The sequence below is a fragment of the Sebastes fasciatus genome, chromosome 1, assembly GCF_043250625.1.
Source record: "Sebastes fasciatus isolate fSebFas1 chromosome 1, fSebFas1.pri, whole genome shotgun sequence".
NCBI classification, from domain to species: domain Eukaryota; kingdom Metazoa; phylum Chordata; class Actinopteri; order Perciformes; family Sebastidae; genus Sebastes; species Sebastes fasciatus.
The window spans coordinates 30,115,063-30,133,194 of record NC_133795.1 but is presented as its reverse complement, the minus strand read 5'-3'; the positions used below and the strand labels follow the sequence as shown (position 1 = coordinate 30,133,194).

General features: G+C 40.5%; 1 protein-coding gene across 4 annotated transcripts in view; it reads right to left on the bottom strand.

The window, feature by feature from the left end:
* Window positions 1–18,132, bottom strand: part of ppp1r16b (protein phosphatase 1, regulatory subunit 16B) — a 108,387-nt gene that overhangs the window by 21,108 nt on the left and 69,147 nt on the right. For all 4 annotated transcript variants that reach the window (XM_074642385.1, XM_074642393.1, XM_074642400.1 and 1 more), the window contains exons 4-5: window positions 4,555–4,700; window positions 1,626–1,729 (exon numbers count right to left, since the gene is read on the bottom strand). In XM_074642385.1, coding sequence (XP_074498486.1) covers window positions 1,626–1,729; window positions 4,555–4,700 — 250 coding nt within the window. The remainder of the gene's footprint in view (window positions 1–1,625; window positions 1,730–4,554; window positions 4,701–18,132) is intronic.

The window sequence follows — 18,132 nt, the reverse complement described above, 5'->3', positions numbered from 1 at the left end:
CTGATCTCCTTGAACTCTCTCTCAGTCACGTCACACAGACAAACTGTGCAGACTGAGTTTGTTTACAGTGATGCAGCATGAATATACAGTATCCCAATCTGCATCCCGTCGGGAGTGAGAGAACTGTGAATATCTCACAGCTCCCTGAAGTGTCAATGCTGAAACTGTGCGGGACTCTAAGTGCTTTCTGAGGTCACAGCGCTGTTGCCATCTTCCTCAGCAATCTGTTCCGGTGGTTGACATACTTTTAACACTGCCAGAAGCTACAGACACTCTCTTATATAAGGTTAAGGAGGCTTTAAACTTTTTGTTACAGGTATGGAAAGGGTTTGCGTTTCAAAGACTATCAAAAAAACAGAATTGTGCAATATTGAACAGTAGCTAAACCCCTCCACAAACATCGACTGTCCAATAATAGCTTAGCAATCATAACTTAGTAAGTCTGATCTTACATTATTTTAGTCATAATAATAAAACTCAACTAGAGGCTGCATTTTCAAGAAAACACTCATAACGTTAATTAACTAGCTAGTTACAGGTGATAAAACCTGCCAGTGATAGGTGGCGATGCTATAAATGAGAAGACAGCTTCTATCTACCTCTTCTCTGAAAAACAGGACCTATATTTAAAAAAATAATAATTTTGAGTGGTAAATATACCATCGTTATTGTAAACTGTATTATGTGCTGAATGAGAACCAAGCCCAGGAAGAGCGCTGGGCTTTGAAGCAAATTTTACGTAGTAGCCAAACGGTGGAATTACACCTGTCGTGTCCGTCACGTGATGTCATTGGGCCCAAAAATACTTTTTTCCCATAGACTTATATTGGGAAAGAGATGCTGTAACTCGGCATATAATTTTTTATGCTGTGAATCAACTTCCCAGTATGAACACTTCATCATTAAGTTGTAAAATGCACTAATAGCCGAATCCAGAGTTATCTCTCTTTCTCCGTTCATGTGAATGAGCCCCAGACCGAAGCTGGGAGGCAGGATTAAAGGAAAACGCTACTGCGCCTGCTCTATGGACCCAATGGATGTGGAAGATCTCCGGGAAGATCCGGGTACTTTTATACTCGGAGGTCAAGCTTCATTTGTTTCATGTGCCACTGAGCAACTTCGATAGGAGTGAACGGGGCCCTGCCTCAGACGCTGTATCCAGTTCTCTTTATACATCCATGATGAGAACGGAAAGCCTGACAGGCGTAGCAACAGTAACTAAGGGGGGGCGGAGTTTAGCAATGATTAGATTCACATGCAGTTCTTGGGTGCATGTGGTTATCCTTGACCTGTCTTACAGCAGTACGACTCAGCTTCACAATAACATATTGTACAAGAAGTATAAATGTTAAAGAGCCTGTAATGGTAAAATGATAGTGGTACAAGGTAGATCTAGACGCGGCACACTCCCTCCAGAGGCATAATTACTGTACAAGGAGAAACTACATTTCACACTTTATTTAATCTGTTCAGTCTGCAGACATTGTGAGGCTAATATAAGTTCACAAACTTGTTCAAAGAAGCACAATAAATGGGCTTCTCAACTGCGAGCCACAGCTTAAAGATTCTGTCCACGTTACCCTACGTCTGTGGTCGTGCCATCTCGTCAAATATTTATACACTACCTCTGTTGGCCATCGCCGTCTCAATGATGTCCAGTGTTGGGTCGTCTTCACACAGGTCGTACGGCATGTTCCCATCAGAGTTGACCGCCAGCAGATCTGCACCGCTGTGGGAGACGAGCAGATAAATGATTAACACCTTTAGAATATTAATTTTTATAGGCAAATAAATGTTCTAAATGTGCAACATTTAACAAGGCGACCATGAGGACTATATGTTGTTTAGTAAATTACATTCAAGGGCATCACCTGCATCTAAATGTGCATTGTAAAAACACTGAAAAGCTTTTAATCCATTAAAACAAGACTAGACAACAGCTAAATATAGATTTTGTGTTGTTTTCAGGTAATTGGTTTGTTTACAACAGCAATACTTTCAATCATCATTGGCCTGTATTTCATATTCTGACCAGTTAGACCCATGACGTGCCGAAAAAAAGCTGATCCGTAACTCAAATGAGAAAATAAATCTCAGTTGGAGAACTAATTGATGATGCTAATTAAATTCTTTCAGTCCAGAACAAGTTGGCCTGCATTATTCAGCAGTTTTTAATCAGCAATTCCACTGTGGATAATGAGTCCGAGTGATATGATGAGTGGCTTGACAACTCCTGCATGTCAACAGATGGCAGCAGTGTGTCTAAATATGTTGCGTGTGTACGTGTGTGTTTCTAGTGACTGCATACAGGCTTCATTCATAGCCACAGGCAGAAACGATGGAGTGTGAGCACATACAGTCTTCATCTGTCTGCATCTGTGCGTGTCTCTTTGTGGGTGTACATGCCTTCATCTCAGAGGATCTAATTAAATCAAACAATGAGTATGTAACTCTATTCCAGGTGTATTTAACGTGTCAGAAGGAAAGAAATCAACTACACATGAGGATATTTTTGCCTCTGGGAAACCTGGGTCAGTGTTATTGAATCATGAATTACATTTACATAACAAAAGACGGCTAATAACAACTTTGTTAATCATTGCACGTCCTAGGGCTGGGAGATAATTAAATATTACCCTTTATTGACTATGATGATATTATCACATCATGTTTTACCCAATTCTGCTGTCTGGATTAATGACTTGTAATTAAAACTGTAGCTTGTCTGATGTAACACTCGAGTCCAATTAATTGTAATACTTAATACGTGATTTTCCCACATTTGCCACATTATGACATGTACTGATATCAGTAAAGTATGGTTAAATAATATACTGATATCTTCCTGCCCTAATAAATTATGTCCTCTGTGCTTCTTTCCCACAACTGGGAAAGTTGGATAATGCAATTTCCCCACCGTGGCTTACATTTTCAAATCATTTTCTTTATTATAATGCTACATGTTTTTTTCTTGCTATTGCTATTAGTGTGGTCTTCTTGGCGTTGCCTCTGCTCTCTAGGTGCAGTGCCATCAATTTCTGCTCCTCCAGGTTGCAGCCTCTGTTGTTTTTGGAACAGAACACCTCATTTCTCTTTGCCCAGAACGCAATTAAAAAACAAATCCATAGCTTCCTACAAACTACCTACAGTGGCCCACTGGGGATAGTGATCGCATTTATACCTGAATATTTGATAGCACAACAAAAAAATGGCTGTTAATTTCAGACTGTGGTGTGTGTGTGTGTGTGTATACAGTTTTCCTCTGGATATTGGTTAGCAGAGGTGGTAAGCGCTGCCCACCATTCAGCCATAGATGATACGAGTCCAGCTGATCATTAAAAACGTTAAACTAACTTGATGCAGACTCTTTGGGGTAAAATGTGCGTCCAAGTGTTGATTATCAAACGAAGTTCTGCCTGGTGTGTTTTTTTTCTTACACATCAGTACCTGATTTTGACTTATTGGGATGTTTGACTTTACTTTTTTCAACTTCTCAACAAAAACTCAGATGTAGTTACTAGATGATGGTTCAAACCGCCGTTCTCATTTAATAATTCTTTCTGACTTAAAGGTGCATCAAGCGGTGAGGTTGCACATTGCAACAAACTGAAACTTCTCCCGTGTGCCAAGCGCATAGGAGAACTAGGGTGGAAAACGTGAATGCAAGTCCAATCCAAGACGAACGAAACGAAAACACAACAATTTCATATTTTCAGGTTATTATACACAAAAGAAAACATATTTATTAATATTATATATATTCTACGGCTGTCAAAATTGACGTGATAATAACGCATTAACGCAAATTGTGATTTTTAGGTTGGTTTAGGTTGTAATTATAAAGCTAGAGAGAAGATAGAGGATGAAGCTAAAAAAAACCTAAGGAATCTATTGGTACCAACTATGTCATACTAGCTTGTCGGGAAGGAGGTTAAATAAAGCTCCAAACTTTCAAAGGGATCCCTTGACCTCTGACCTCAAGATATGTGAATGAAAATGGGTTCTATGGGTACCCACGAGTCTCCCCTTTACAGACATGCCCACTTTATGATAATCACATGCAGTTTGGGGCAAGTCATAGTCAAGTCAGCACACTGACACACTGACAGCTGTTGTTGCCTGTTGGGCTGCAGTTTGCCATGTTATGATTGAGCATATTCTTTATGTTAAATGCAGTACCTGTGAGGGTTTCTGGACAATATCTGTCATTGTTTTGTGTTGTTAGTTGATTTCCAATAATACGTATAGACATACATTTGCATAAAGCAAGCATATTTGCCCACTCCCATGTTGATAAGAGTATTAAAAACTTGACAAATCTCCCTTTGAGGTACATTTTGAAAAGGATAAATATGTGAGATTAATCACGATTAACTATGGACAATCGTGCGATTACATATTTGAATCGATTGACAGCCCTAATATAGTCCAATTTCTACCAATAGATCCCCCGTAAATGATACATACTGTTCCTTTAAGCAGAGGTGCTCTTTATTTCACTCCCACTATTAAACGCTGCAAGAAACCCTGGTGTAGCAGATCTGCACGTCTTACTGTGAAATGAGTATCTTGACCAGTCCTGCGTGGCCACAGGTGGCAGCGGCGTGCAGCGGCGTCCACAGCTCGTTGTCCTGAGCGTTGACGCTGGCTCCTCGGTCCAGCAGGATCTTCACCATCTCATCATAGTTATCTATACAACACTGTAGTAAAAGAGAGGGGGGAGGAGAAAGAAGAAATGTGTTTAATTGTTGATATTGTAACACTTGCTGGTGTAATACCCCAGATCGAGTTAGATGGAGGGATCCAGTTTCCTCTTGTTTGGAGGAAAAATGGAATGCTGGCTGAAAAGGAGCTCTACGTTTTATTACTTTGAGTCTGATGTTGCATATAATTCATACGGTGAGTACTCAGCTGTGCTGCATTGATGCTGTATGCTTCAGCACCTCAATCATCGCAGGAAAGGGATGAAAAGAAACTCATTTGTTCACCAAGAGCAGAGACGAACAAGAAGTCCATTACGTAGTCAAACCGTATCTCCGACAAAAGTGCTTTAATCGCATATTGCAGAGTGCAAAACTGAGAACACATTAAGCCAATTTGGACACAGTCATTCTGACATCTCGCCCATTGTGTGGGTTGCTCCCTGGAAAGCTGGAAATGCACCCATAACTCACACCCATCCACGGAGACGGAGAGACAAAGACAGAGAGGGACAGAAAGTATTTTCCTTGTTAAACTTGGGTGTGATTATAGGGTGGGGAGGAAAGAGAATTTTTCCGTGTAAACCATCCTCCAATCTCGCTGCTGACAGCAACAGCAGTTTTCTCCATCAGAGCTAATTGGTGTGAGTGTAGCAGTGCTACGCCGCTGAACAAAGACAAAGACGAGAGAGAGAAAAACAACGGAGCGAGAGAGTGCAAGGAGCAGACATGATGTCAAAGACTGGGATTACATTGTCACAGCAGGAGGGACAGATATAATCAGAAAACGGAAGGATTCAGAGCAGAAGTGAAAGGGGCAGCAAGAGACAATGTTATTATTCGTGCTGGTAAAGTTGTGGGTCTGAATCTGATCCATCAAATGGTATGTTGGTATTCCCCTCCCCTCCCCTCACTCCAAATGTACGTATAACATATCAAAGAAGAAATGTCATAAAAATCCGTCTTTGTTCCCAGAAGCAGCTGCATGTTTTTACCAAAGAGCACCTTCACTTGAGTGAGAAGAAGCCACTGGAGTGTTGTCAGTTCTCGACTCTCTGCTTTGAAATGAAAATGAGACATCTGTCATGAGGAAATGTTAAAATCTGCTGACTGCTGTGAATCCCGTTATGATTCTACCCACTGAGAGATTTAAACAAAGAGAGGAAAATGGAAGAGAAAAGGGTTGGTAACAAACAGAAACAAAATGGGGATCCCAGCATGCATTGTGAATAGGCAAGGTACAGCCTGGACACGGGGCTAACACACCAAATGATTCCTTTAATGCCACTATCTGTAGAACTTTTATGTAATTAGCTCAGAGCGTTAGACTGAAGATCTAAAGGTTCCTGGTTCGATCGGCAGCCAAGAGAAAAATGTGAAAATAGAAAAATTAGACAATTCTGGTGGCATTGGTGAAGTCTACATCTTGTTCTAAGCTCATCATCATTCTGTGTCTTCAGTTTGCTCAAATACACAAATAAGATGATGCAAAGAGTAATATTGTACTTTTACACAGTTTGTCAAACATTCAAACTGATATAAATCTACATTACACAAGCTAGAGCTGAATCGATTAGTCAATCAATCGATTAATCAGCAATTTCTTTGATAATCGATTAATACTTTGACTTGTTTTTTAAGCAAAAAGCTCAGACATTGTCTGGTTCCAGCTTGTCAAATGTGAGGATATCCTGCTCTCTTCTGTTTCATGTCATTGCAAATGTTGGGGTTTTGGTCTGTTGGTCGGACAAAACGGGACTTTTGAAGACATCACCTTGGACTCTGGAAAAATGAGCCGGGTATTTTTTTGCTGAAATGATTAATTAAGAAAATAATGAGCAGATTAGTCTGTAATGAAATTAAAAGTTTGTTGCAGCCCTAGTTTACACTTATTCAGGCAATACACAACGTGATTATATGAGGTCTGTGCAATTAAGTATTATGCAACGAACATATTTCATGATTGTGGTTGTATTTTACTAGTTCAACCAATGAGATACCGAGGACAACGGGATGCTGTAGTGATCAGGAAAAGCCTCTTTCTTTTAAATTTCTGCTGCAGAGAACATTTCCCTTTAATAATAAAGTATTACATGGTTATTCATTTTATTAAAGGGGCAATAGTTAACCTGTGTCATCTTACAGCATCTAACATCTACAAGTCTCCGCTACAGCTACAACTGACTTTAAAAAAAGTAACAGATAATGCAAACTAAGAAATTGGGAAATCAAAAATTGATGTGCAATAGAACACAAAATATCACATACGATTGTGATACCATTATTTTCCTTTTCTTTTTTGGCTAAATAACAAATCATGTATACTGTAATGCCAACTGCATCTCTTTACACTGTCCTCCATCTTTGGGCAGTTGATAAGCAGCAGAGTTTGTTTTCTAAAGCAGAAAGGACGAGCTGGACGTTAGATACCAACAACATCAGCATCTGGTCAAGTAGCAGCCAAAGTAGCTGAGTTACAGGCATTAGTAGTAATGCCTTAACCTGAAAAGTCTATGAATTTAAAAAATGAAGTGACCCGTAAGAATTAAGGAATAACACGAATCACTGATTCACAAAATTGTAATTAATAAGAAATAACGTGCACGGATGACTGAATAGATTCACTGGAACTTATAGAGCAGTATTTTCCAATCTTGTCCTCAAGTAGCTCTTGTCTAGGGGCGCCTTAATATTACTTGAGACCCCGGGGCTACGGATGTTTGGAGGCCCTCCTCTCCCTTCACAATATGCTGGGCAACTATAAATTCAGAACCCCCCATCAATGGCGTGTGTGTCCTCCTAATGAGTAAGCAGAATATGAAAGTAATCAAAATGAACACTTATAACACAGGCATCAACAGTCTTATTGTACATATTCACTAACTACCTAACGTTAGCTATTTGGCACTCAGTTTGTGTGATGAACATCGTTTTATCGGTGATTATTGGCTCTCATCGCCGATATTATGTGCAGATTTTGCAGGACGTGAACACTGTATTGATACAACATCCTCGTTCTCACTAACATTTTAAATTTGTGCAAGGTAACAACGTGCGAGTCTAAAAGGGGCTTCTGTTCTGACTGGTTTTCTTTCCTGCCAGGTACAGTAGCTGACTGCATTCACTTCGAAGCCCAAATTAATTTAGAGATGTTGTTACACATCTGCAGGGTTGAGTGATAAACTTCTTTTCCCTAAAAATAACATTTCATCTTTTATACTACGTCTTTAAATATTCCACCACACCGCACATGCTCACCATAGAAACCTTGAGAAGCTGAGGTGTGCAGAGCAGACTGTTTTTCTTTTCATGGATTTACATGGAGGAAGAGCTGAAGTGCAATCTCTAGAGGTTTCTAGTATCTGAGAGTAAGAGCCAGAGCAAGTCACAGTAATACAGCTAGAGAGGTACAAAAATGAATATTAAGCGACAGGGTGGAAATGCCAAGAAAGAGAAGGGGAAGGCAGATTAGAAGACATACAAAATTCACTTTGGAAAATATACACAACAGCTGCAGACTTTCTCCTTCAGCATCCCGCAGACATCATTTAGACAAAAGGCTAACAGCAACAGACCGATGTATTAAAAATTAACGAGAAGATAATGACTAACTGTATTTCAACAGAACATTACACAGCAATTAAATAAACTACTCTGTCAATACATTCCCTTGTGGTAATGAGTATCGAGTGGTTTAGTGTAATCCAGACAGCAAGAACTGAGAGCAGAAGCTGTGTGTTTTTCGTGACAAGGCGAGCAGATGTGACTGAGAGGTGATTTAATGGTCGAGACCGTCACCTTTGGTAACACGTAAATCCCTGCCGGCCTTAAAACAAACCCTCAATCTGTCTTCTCAGTCTTCTGTACTCCATCTCTGTCTCTGCCTGCCTACAATCTGGAAAACAAATCTTAATCTGAATGCTTAAACAACAATAGATAAAAAAAAAAAAAGACCACTTTAACGTAAGAGAAAATGAGCTGTGTGCATTCTCTGGAGTTTTGCAGCTCTGACTGCCAAGGCTACTCAGATAAGGCGGCTCTGACAGGAGTGTGTGGGGGGAGTACAGAAATTAATATACAACACAAGAGAGGAAATGAAATTAGTTTACAGATGCAGAGGACAGATAGCAGGAAGGCAAATAAGAGGTGAAATAGATGCATAGAAATCACAAAGGCTGACTGACTGGAAACACTGGCTGATAAACACATCCTGTGAGCAACGTTTCAGTCACAGTGAACAGCATGTTGCGAGATTACCACATTCAAGGCCTTTCGCAAACAGTTGTTGACTGAAAACATTTTCACTTGAGAATTGTTGTGCTTTTTTCCCCCCGAGACAGTATTTTTTACATTATTTATGCAAGCTAAAATCTAACTGACCAGTAAAAGTCATAAGAAAGAGAGTCAGATCATTTTAGTGTCAGGATTCGTGGGACGAGTAGAAAACTGCAGAAATACCTATTGCACCTATAGGTAATATGTTGCCTGGTTACACACCTCTAAATCGCGGCCCATATCTCAAATTTCAAAATAGGTTTGATGCTCATTGACAACGGCTTCCCTGGTTGGAGAAAACAACCGAAACAATCAGACGTTTGACGGCAGGATTATGAATGTGGACGTTACATTTTTTTGCCAGAGTTCAGAAAATGGGCACAAAAATTGGTGACAAGCATGAATGAGATCAATGTAGTCAAAAATGCTTGATGAAAATCAACTAAAAACAATAATAACTCTTAAAATCAGCATATTTCTTTAAAGGAACAGTGTGTAACATTTTGGGGGATCTATTAGCAGAAATGGAATATAGCCTAATATTCATAACTATGTTTTCATTAGTGTATAATCACCTGAAACTAAGAATCCTTGTGTTTTTGTTAGCTTAGAATGAATCCTTCATATCTACATAGGGAGCGGGTCCTCTTCACGGAGTCCACCATGTTGCTCCGTCATGTTTCTACAGCAGCCCAGAATGGACAAACCGCACACTGGCGCTTAAGAGAGCCTTTGGTGTTTTTGCGTTACTTGAAGGTCACCGTATTTATCAGACATGCTTGTGAAACTGAGGTTGCAATCTGCAACCACACTGCCTTTAATTGGCATGAAAAACGTAAAGTTAGCATGAGACCTTGTAACCTTTGAAAGAAGACACATTATTGCTCTTACTAAAAGAAATAAAAGCAGCAAGTAGTAAATGTCACCCTTGCAGTATGTCAAAGATAAACCTGTCCAATTTTTAAGTGGAATATGTTAAAGGATTTTTGGAGAAATCTATGTGATATGTATATGAGGAGAAAAAGAGCTACACGAGCATACAAGAAAGACATGAAGGCTACAGTATGAAGATCCAGGTCGCAGTCACAGAGCACAGCATGAGGTTCACTCACAGGTTTCTCTTTTTACTAAATCGTTTCTAAAGCGCTCTGCACCAGACTTGATGCGAGAGGTTCATGTGCATAAAAATCCCACCTATAAATTCAGTTGGCCTTTACCGTCAGCGATGCTCAGATAAGAGACAGAATGAACGAGCGAGAAACCGTCTATAAGACCTTCTTCCACAGCACCCAAAAGCAGAAGTGGTACTGCTGTATTCGTGTCAACTACTTCCGGTGTCAGTGATGTCAAAAGAGCAGCAGTGACAACAGATTCAGGGGAAAATTCAGAAGAGCATGAGTCACTAATTTCCTTATTTTACCATGTGTGCGTCAGTGTGTGTGTGCGCACGTGTGTGAAGGCATTAAACTGGCAAATTCCTCCTCTTGTTACACGGAGATGGTAATTCAGAGAGCAAGTTATGGATTTCATTTTCTGTCTGAGTCTGGTAATTGGCAAGTTTGAAGATATAATTCAGGGGAAATGAGCACTGAGCAGCCTCATAAAACTGACAAGAACAAGACTCTTAAGAGACATACAAGCTTGTCAAAGACATCCGATCCACTGATGGATTAGTCTAAAGCTCCAGCCTGCAGCGGCGGCGTGACAGATGTCATCAGGAAAAACCCAAGAGGCTGCAACCTACACACCAGCAACAACTAGGCTAATCTCCTAACCTCCTTCTGCATAAAACCCACATACTTCAGCCCACCTGCTAGCTGACTAAACTAATCTCTTAGCTTTTCAAAAAATAAATCACATACTTGCACCCACAAGCTAACTAGCCACTAAACTAAACTCCTAGCCTTCCCCTGTAGGTCCCACCAGCCTCCACCCTTCTGCTCTTGGCAGCAAGACAATGAGGCCAGCAGGGAAATAATGTGCCTTTCATGAAAACTATTCACACAAGGATGGCTTATGTGGCTGGAATACAACAGCGACAACTGTTGCTGGGATCCGTCCGTGGGCTGAGAGGACTGTGGTCCGGGTTGAGGAGCAAGATGACGAGGAAATAAGGCTGACACTGTGACTGATGTTTTTGTCAGGGCTAGTGCCATGAGGGCCGTCGGTGACAAACTGAAATACTGTCAGAGGGGTTAAGTGAGCAAGACCAGGACAAGGTGGCTGCGACTGCAGGAGGTTAAAGGATAAAAAGGGCTTTAAAATTTACCAGACATAATAGGACGCATGCAAATCCTGAAGAGGGAAGGGGGGTTTGTGTGCAGAAACTTCAGCTGTTGAGAATTAAACCCAAAAGGCTAAATGAATTGAATCCAGGCTGTGACGAGCAGCCGGGCCGTCAGGAGTACGGTGGATGATTTCTGGGCTCAGGTACAGCTTTAACCACTGTTGTGTGTCATTTTCTGACCTCTCCTGTCACTCTCTTTCACATCAGTGGGCTAACCTCCAGGTCTGAGAAGTGAAGCCAATGCAGACGTTCCTTATTGTATAGAAGTCTATGAGAAAATGAGCCTACTTCTCACTTGATTTATTACCTCAGTAAACATTGTAAACTTGAGTTTATGGTCTCAATCGCTAGTTTCAAGTCTTCTTCAATACAGCATGATGTTCATTTAGTAAATTATGGTCCCATTTAGAGTCAAATAGACCATAAAGCAGGGGATGCTTTAGGACGTGGCTACCTTGTGATTGACAGGTGGCTACCACGGCGTTGTCCAGTCTGGGAGTTGTCAGCGCTTTCGTCTTATAACTTTAACCCTTTCACAGTGTGTTTTCAGTTTATGAAAGTTAATTACAATGTTTTTGGTTGCCTGTAAATGTCTTATAGAGAGGCAAAGTCCCGCCCCTTCTGGTGGACCCCATGGGACCTTATTTTGGAAATAAATGCGTATGCGCCATGAATCACAAATATGATGTTTGTCAATTTAAAACATAATTTTGCAAGTCAAGAAAGTCGCAGTTAGTCGTAGGTTTGTCAAAGTATTATTTAGCTTTGTGTGAAACTGCTCGGTGAACTATATCTCTCGTCTCGTACAATATACGTCACCAGCTGTCTAGCTAACTTAGCTATGTTCCACGCACCAATGAAACGTTATCTTACCTGATGTGTTTTATCCAGCGACTCCTGTTTTTTTTTTTATCAGCCAAGAAGAGAAAGAATGAGCGAGACCCGTTGCTGGTGTGAGTACATCCCGGTAAGAAAACACACAGACATCGTAGCTTCAGCGAGAGAGACGTCACTTACGCGACTTTTGGGCGTGTAATCTTTCTTATTACGTATTTTCAGTCTTATACTTCAACAGTTTTACAACAAATTAAGACTTTCTTGACTTGCAAAATGATCTTTTAAATTGACAAACATCATATGTGTGATTCATGGTGCAATTCAAAGAGGATAAAAAAAATATTTGTCTCAATGTTGACTACCGTTCATATTTTCTGCCGGAATAAGGTCCCATGGTGTTCCACCGAGGGTCGGGACTTCACCTCTCTATTTAGCATTTAGTTTTAGTTACTTGTGTCCCTTTTGGTTACAAAAAAACAACATGGCAAAAGACAAAAACCAAGATGGCAACAGCCAAAATGCCGAACTCGAGGCTTCAAAACGGCAGTCCACAAACCAACGGGTGACATCACGTGACTACGTACACTTCTTATAATCAGCCTATGCTTCACATACGGTCTAATGGGGCGTCAACACTGAATAACATCTTTCAAAAAATTATTGAAAACACGATAATAACAATAAGTACAGGAGACTAGAGTTCCAGCTCCAGGGTTATTACTGGATTTGGGGAGCTGAGTGGAAGAACATGGTGCTGAAAGGCTGGCAGGTCTGTGTTCAAGGTCCTCAAAGGCTGACGTAATGAAGAGCTGAATGACTGATGAAAAGTCTGCGACCACACAGGGATCAGGGATGCAGTCTTATAACTTCACATCTCAAATCCTGCACAAGTCAAAAGCCCGCCTCAGTCATCTCTGCATAAATATTTGAGTGGTTGAATCACTGAAGTAAAGTGTTTTTAAATGTGACTCCAGCAGTCTGTTGATGTTCTGGGTCATTGTGCCACACCGAGGTCCTGGAGCAAAACACAAGAAGGTAGAGCCAGATAACAGCGGTGACTCAACCGAAAATGGGACAACACGAGTCGGGTGTGTTTGAAAGCATCCGCTGGCAAGGATACCATCTGCCTCCACCTTGAACGGTGTTCAGACCAAAAATAGCACTGAGTTAAAAAAAAACAAATGTGGCTGGGTTGGTGTGGGATTGTTACTACCGATATGTTTTAATCTGCAAGTCATGAATTGGACCACATTGGGCCTCACAGCAGGTGACAGCCACGCCGACCCACGCTGTTGTGCCCATGCTCAGTAGCAAAGCCATCCAGGGCCAACACGTGACGATCTCCCTCAAACTACAGCCATGTTTGATCGGCTCAACAGGTGCATCCGTGCTGGTGGTTAGACAGAAAGTGCTGTCGATATTTTGTATTTTGTAACTGGATATCTGTGCTTTGGAGATTAGTTTCAGTCCTACGTTCCTGCTCATACTTTCAGCCACGTATTACATTAAGATACTTTCAGCCATTTAAGTCACTACTTATACACACCCGCTGCTTCACATTATAAGCTGTCCACCAGCAAACCATCGGGGGGCTTTTATTGTGAAGCAGCCATATCATCTGTAATGTATTTGTAGTGTAGGTTACTGAGCTTTTTTAGCACTGCTATTCTTTAATAAACATTGCACTTACCAACAAGATATTGATGTATTCTGCAATATAGAGTTTTAAATATTGCATGGCAGAATAGTGCAAGAAGAAACAGTAAGTTGTTAGATCAAGAGCTCCAGGCAAAAGGCTCTACAGCAATTGTTACAACAATAAACACAAACAATACAAGCAGTGAAATACAACCGCCACACACTACAGGGAAATGAGCACTATATCCAGTTAGTATGCAATACAAAACAACAGCTATAATGCAGTGAACTATTTAAGAGCAATCACATTGACCAAGAGGGCTATTTTCCCAATCCTTTTAAATGGACATAAATTCCCCCCTATAGTAATCAGCTCTGACAATTTCAGGTGCGTATGTACGTCACTCCAGGAAGAAGCAGCGTATTTAAAATCTTTTTAGCCTAGTTGTGCTCTAACCTTTGGGACCAACATTTGTAGAGTATTGTAAGAGGGCAGGACATATTGATTTCGCATTTATCCTTCACGTCATCCCAACGTGATCCAGCCGGCTAACTGTGGAACATTTGATTCGTTCTCTATCAGAACTGAAGCTGTCAAGGAGCTTTCATGAAACATTAACTTCTTCACGAGGGCTGGCATGGTACTGTAAATATTGAAGTAAGTGTATGTGTGTGTGTGTGTGTGTGTGTGTGTGTGTGTTCTGGCAGATAGAGCGCCCCTGAAAACCATCTATTGATTAATGTCTCCTATCAGTGAGGCGAGACCAACCCTAGATAGGTATGACATCTCATTTAGAGAAACATCACCACCGCTTCCCTTTATCTCACCCTCTGCCATGTGACGAGTGTGTGTGCATGCATGAATTCCCCATGTGTGTCTCCATTTGCCTGTGTGTGTGTGTGAATGGCGGTATTTGTTGTAGCAGGAGTGTAAAGGTCTCATCTTGAAGACAGCGAGCAGGCTGACCCATCCAAATAGCAGATTATCGGGTACACACACACACACACACACACACACTCAAAGCCGAAAGGTCAACCTGACCTTCTTGGCAGCTTTTAAAACACCAGCCACACCGGTGGTGACTGATGGACTTCAATTTTCTCTTCCCCTTGTTCATTTCGCTGCCTCCCAGCAGGAGCCAGAGTATTAGGCTGTGAGCAGCCGAGGGGGAAAGAGAGAGACGGCCGTGTTAGCTGAGGCAGAGCGAAAAGAGAGGACATAAACTGTCAGAGGTAGGGTACTGTAGAGAGAGAAAAATGAGAGGAGAGGGGCCAGGAAGGATGAAAAGCAGAGGACAAACTGAGGTAATGAACGAGCATCACATCCTTTTGAAATGCTTTAAGATGTCAGGAAGTCACATTTGTTTTTATTTTACTTTGAAATGTGACATTAGAGGTGAAGAAAACTTGGTGTCATTTAAATTATAAACAATATCTCCTTTTATGCCCATAAAGATGTCGTCCAGACCTTGATGTGGGATTGGGGGACAAAAATAAGAGTTTACTCTCTTTACTCTTCTCTAGTATTTGACATTTCAGTGTACGTGGGACAAACAAAATGTGTTCATGCTTGTTTGTGTTTACAGGTTGGGCTTTTTTTTCCCCAGCGTCTCTCCAAAAACCTGTAGCAGGTGAACCAAAGTACTAAATCCTTTGTGGCCGGTACGTCCAGAAGAATGTGTTCTTAAGTTCAGCTCAAGGATGTGATATGTGCCGGGGCCTATTTCACAAAGATATTTTAGACTGGTCTGTAGTGTTATGTCAGAATTAAATTTTGCTCTTAGGTTAATCTAATACAGGTTAGACAGTTTCACAAAAAATAAAGACTGACTTATTTTAAGCCAAAATAGTTAGCCACCACGCTAACCCAGACCTACGAGCCATGTCTCCATGGTATCAATAAGTGATACCTGCTGACTGATGGCACCAAATGACAAAAGAAAGAGCAAAAAAGCTCATCATTTTTAGTTTCCTAACATTTTTTAAATGAGAAGAGAACGTTTTTAGACAGCGCAGGTACCTGTTTGAAATATGGAGCAGTTAATTTGTCCAAAGAAAACTACTCTGAGCCTGACAGACGGGTTTGCAGAAGAACTGCCGGTTCTGTCGCATTAAGAAGACACAGTGTGTCAGCTCTGCTACAGGTCTGCGCTGCACCGAGACTTTACAGTATATTACTGGAAGTCTTTGGTATTGTTACACTTTTGGCTGAGCTTTTACAGTAAAATGTCCTTGAATTCTTCCAGAAGGCAAACATGTTCGGCTGGAGTGAACAGAGCTGAGCAGTTTGATGCGGTTGCTCGGTCGGCCATGTTTTTTAGTTTGAAAAATTACCTTTTTTTAACCCAGAATTTGTTGCAAATTAGTCCTACTTAAAGGTCCCATATTGTAAAAAATTATTTTATTATAAAACAGGTTTAAGTACTTTATAAATACTGTGAAAGTATCAAAACGCCCAATACACAGCAGCCCATATTCAGAAACTGTGCCTTTGAAACAAGCCATCAGGATTTCTGTTCATTTGTGATGTCACAAATCTACAAAATATATTCATATAGAGCATTTCACAGTTTTAAACGTAAATATTCTAAGTGTGTCTCAGTTTATTTCCTGTTACAGTGTATGTGAATGACATCAGCTGACAGAAAGTAAACATGGACCCAAACTGTTGCCTAGCAACGCAATTCCATTGCAGTTCTGTTGAAATGCCCTAAAACGGAGCATTTCAGACAGAGGGTAAACATAGGCATATTCAGGCAGACAGTATGAGGAAAATAATGTGTTTTTGAACATTACATTATGTAAACATGTTCTAGTAGAAACATAAAATAAAAGTATGAACCTGAAAAAAAGCATAAAATGGGACCTTTAAGATAGCCAACACACTACCTGGAGTCTAAACAAACAGTCTATTGCACTGCGGTAAAAGGAAATGGCTAAGTCAGATGAATGAAGGGGGAAAAAAAATCTAACCAAAAGACAGACTGATTTGTGATTAAATGAGACATGTAATGAGCCATTATTTACACAGACAACTGAGCAGTTTTGTGTGCGAAGTGATTTGGAGCATTGATTTGGAGATGAGGTGGAAACTTTGATTATCATTCCAGTAATGGCTCTAATTAGCAAGTGAACATGGGCCTGATCTCCTCCATCAATCTGCTGCATCAAAATGGACTAATTTCCCCAATACTGAACTCATTTCCTCACTATTAAAAATCATTTTCTCAGTGTCAGAAAACTTCAACACTCTAGTCCGCACAAGGCACGCTAATTCATACTGCTGCAAACTAATCAAACCGGGAAATGATTTAATTATATTTCAACAAAGACTGAGATGCTAATGGTAAAATTGGTCTTGATTAATACAAGCTTTAAAAAGAGGAGAGTCACAGTAGTTTACTGCTCCACAGAGGCAAAACAAGGAGGAGGTTTATTAAGTCTTCATTATTTTATATCAAACGTAATGTTGAAATTGAGCCGTGTGTCAGTCTTGAAGAGAAAAAAAGTATTTATCCAATGTGCACCAAAATACAGAAAATATTTTCCATTTTATGTTCTATTGCCTTCTTTACAAGGAAATCAATATTTTGTTTAGCAGAATAAAAACTGGTTCTTTTAGTAATGGATGCTGCATAAAGCCCGAGCTTGTTAATCACATAGGAAACATTTAAGTCAGTCAGTTACTTAGGAGAGAGACGGAGAAAAACACTGTTGTAAAAGCAGTTTGGTTATTTCGTCTTCTGGTATTTGGTGCACAGTTTATTAGACATGTACATTAGGCCATGTTTAGCTGCCTAAGGAGATTATAATTGAATTTCAATTGGCTTCAAAAAACATTTAAATTAGAGTTAATTTAAGAGGATACATCATGCACAAGGTTTCCCCAAAATAACAGACTGCATTACTTTTATTTTCGGGAAGCCAGCATATGCTCCATCCTCAATAAGTGGCTGTGGTATACTAATATGTAAGGGATAATGTACAGCGAGCCGGTCATTGCTTGGCGTCGAGGTCACCTCCTGCGGCCAAGGAGGTCCTGCATCACCCTGTCGGGGTTTATTTCACAACAATGACCGGCTCGCTGTACATTATCCCGCTTATCACACGGCTACTTACTTAAGAAATCAATAATTTGACACAAAAATGGTCCTCCAGAGTCCAACATCAGAACTGCGTCCATAGCAACGGTGTGCTATAAAGAAATAGCAGACCGAAGAATGCCTCGATTGGCCAATCAGAATTGAGTATTCAACAAAGCCGTGTAATAAATGTCTATATTATAAGATAATTATGAAAACCCAGAATCAATACGTATAAGTTAAAGTAGTAGAAGGTATCCCCAGATGTGTTTTCAGTCCTGTTTGTCTAACCAAAGAAAGACACAGTCCACTG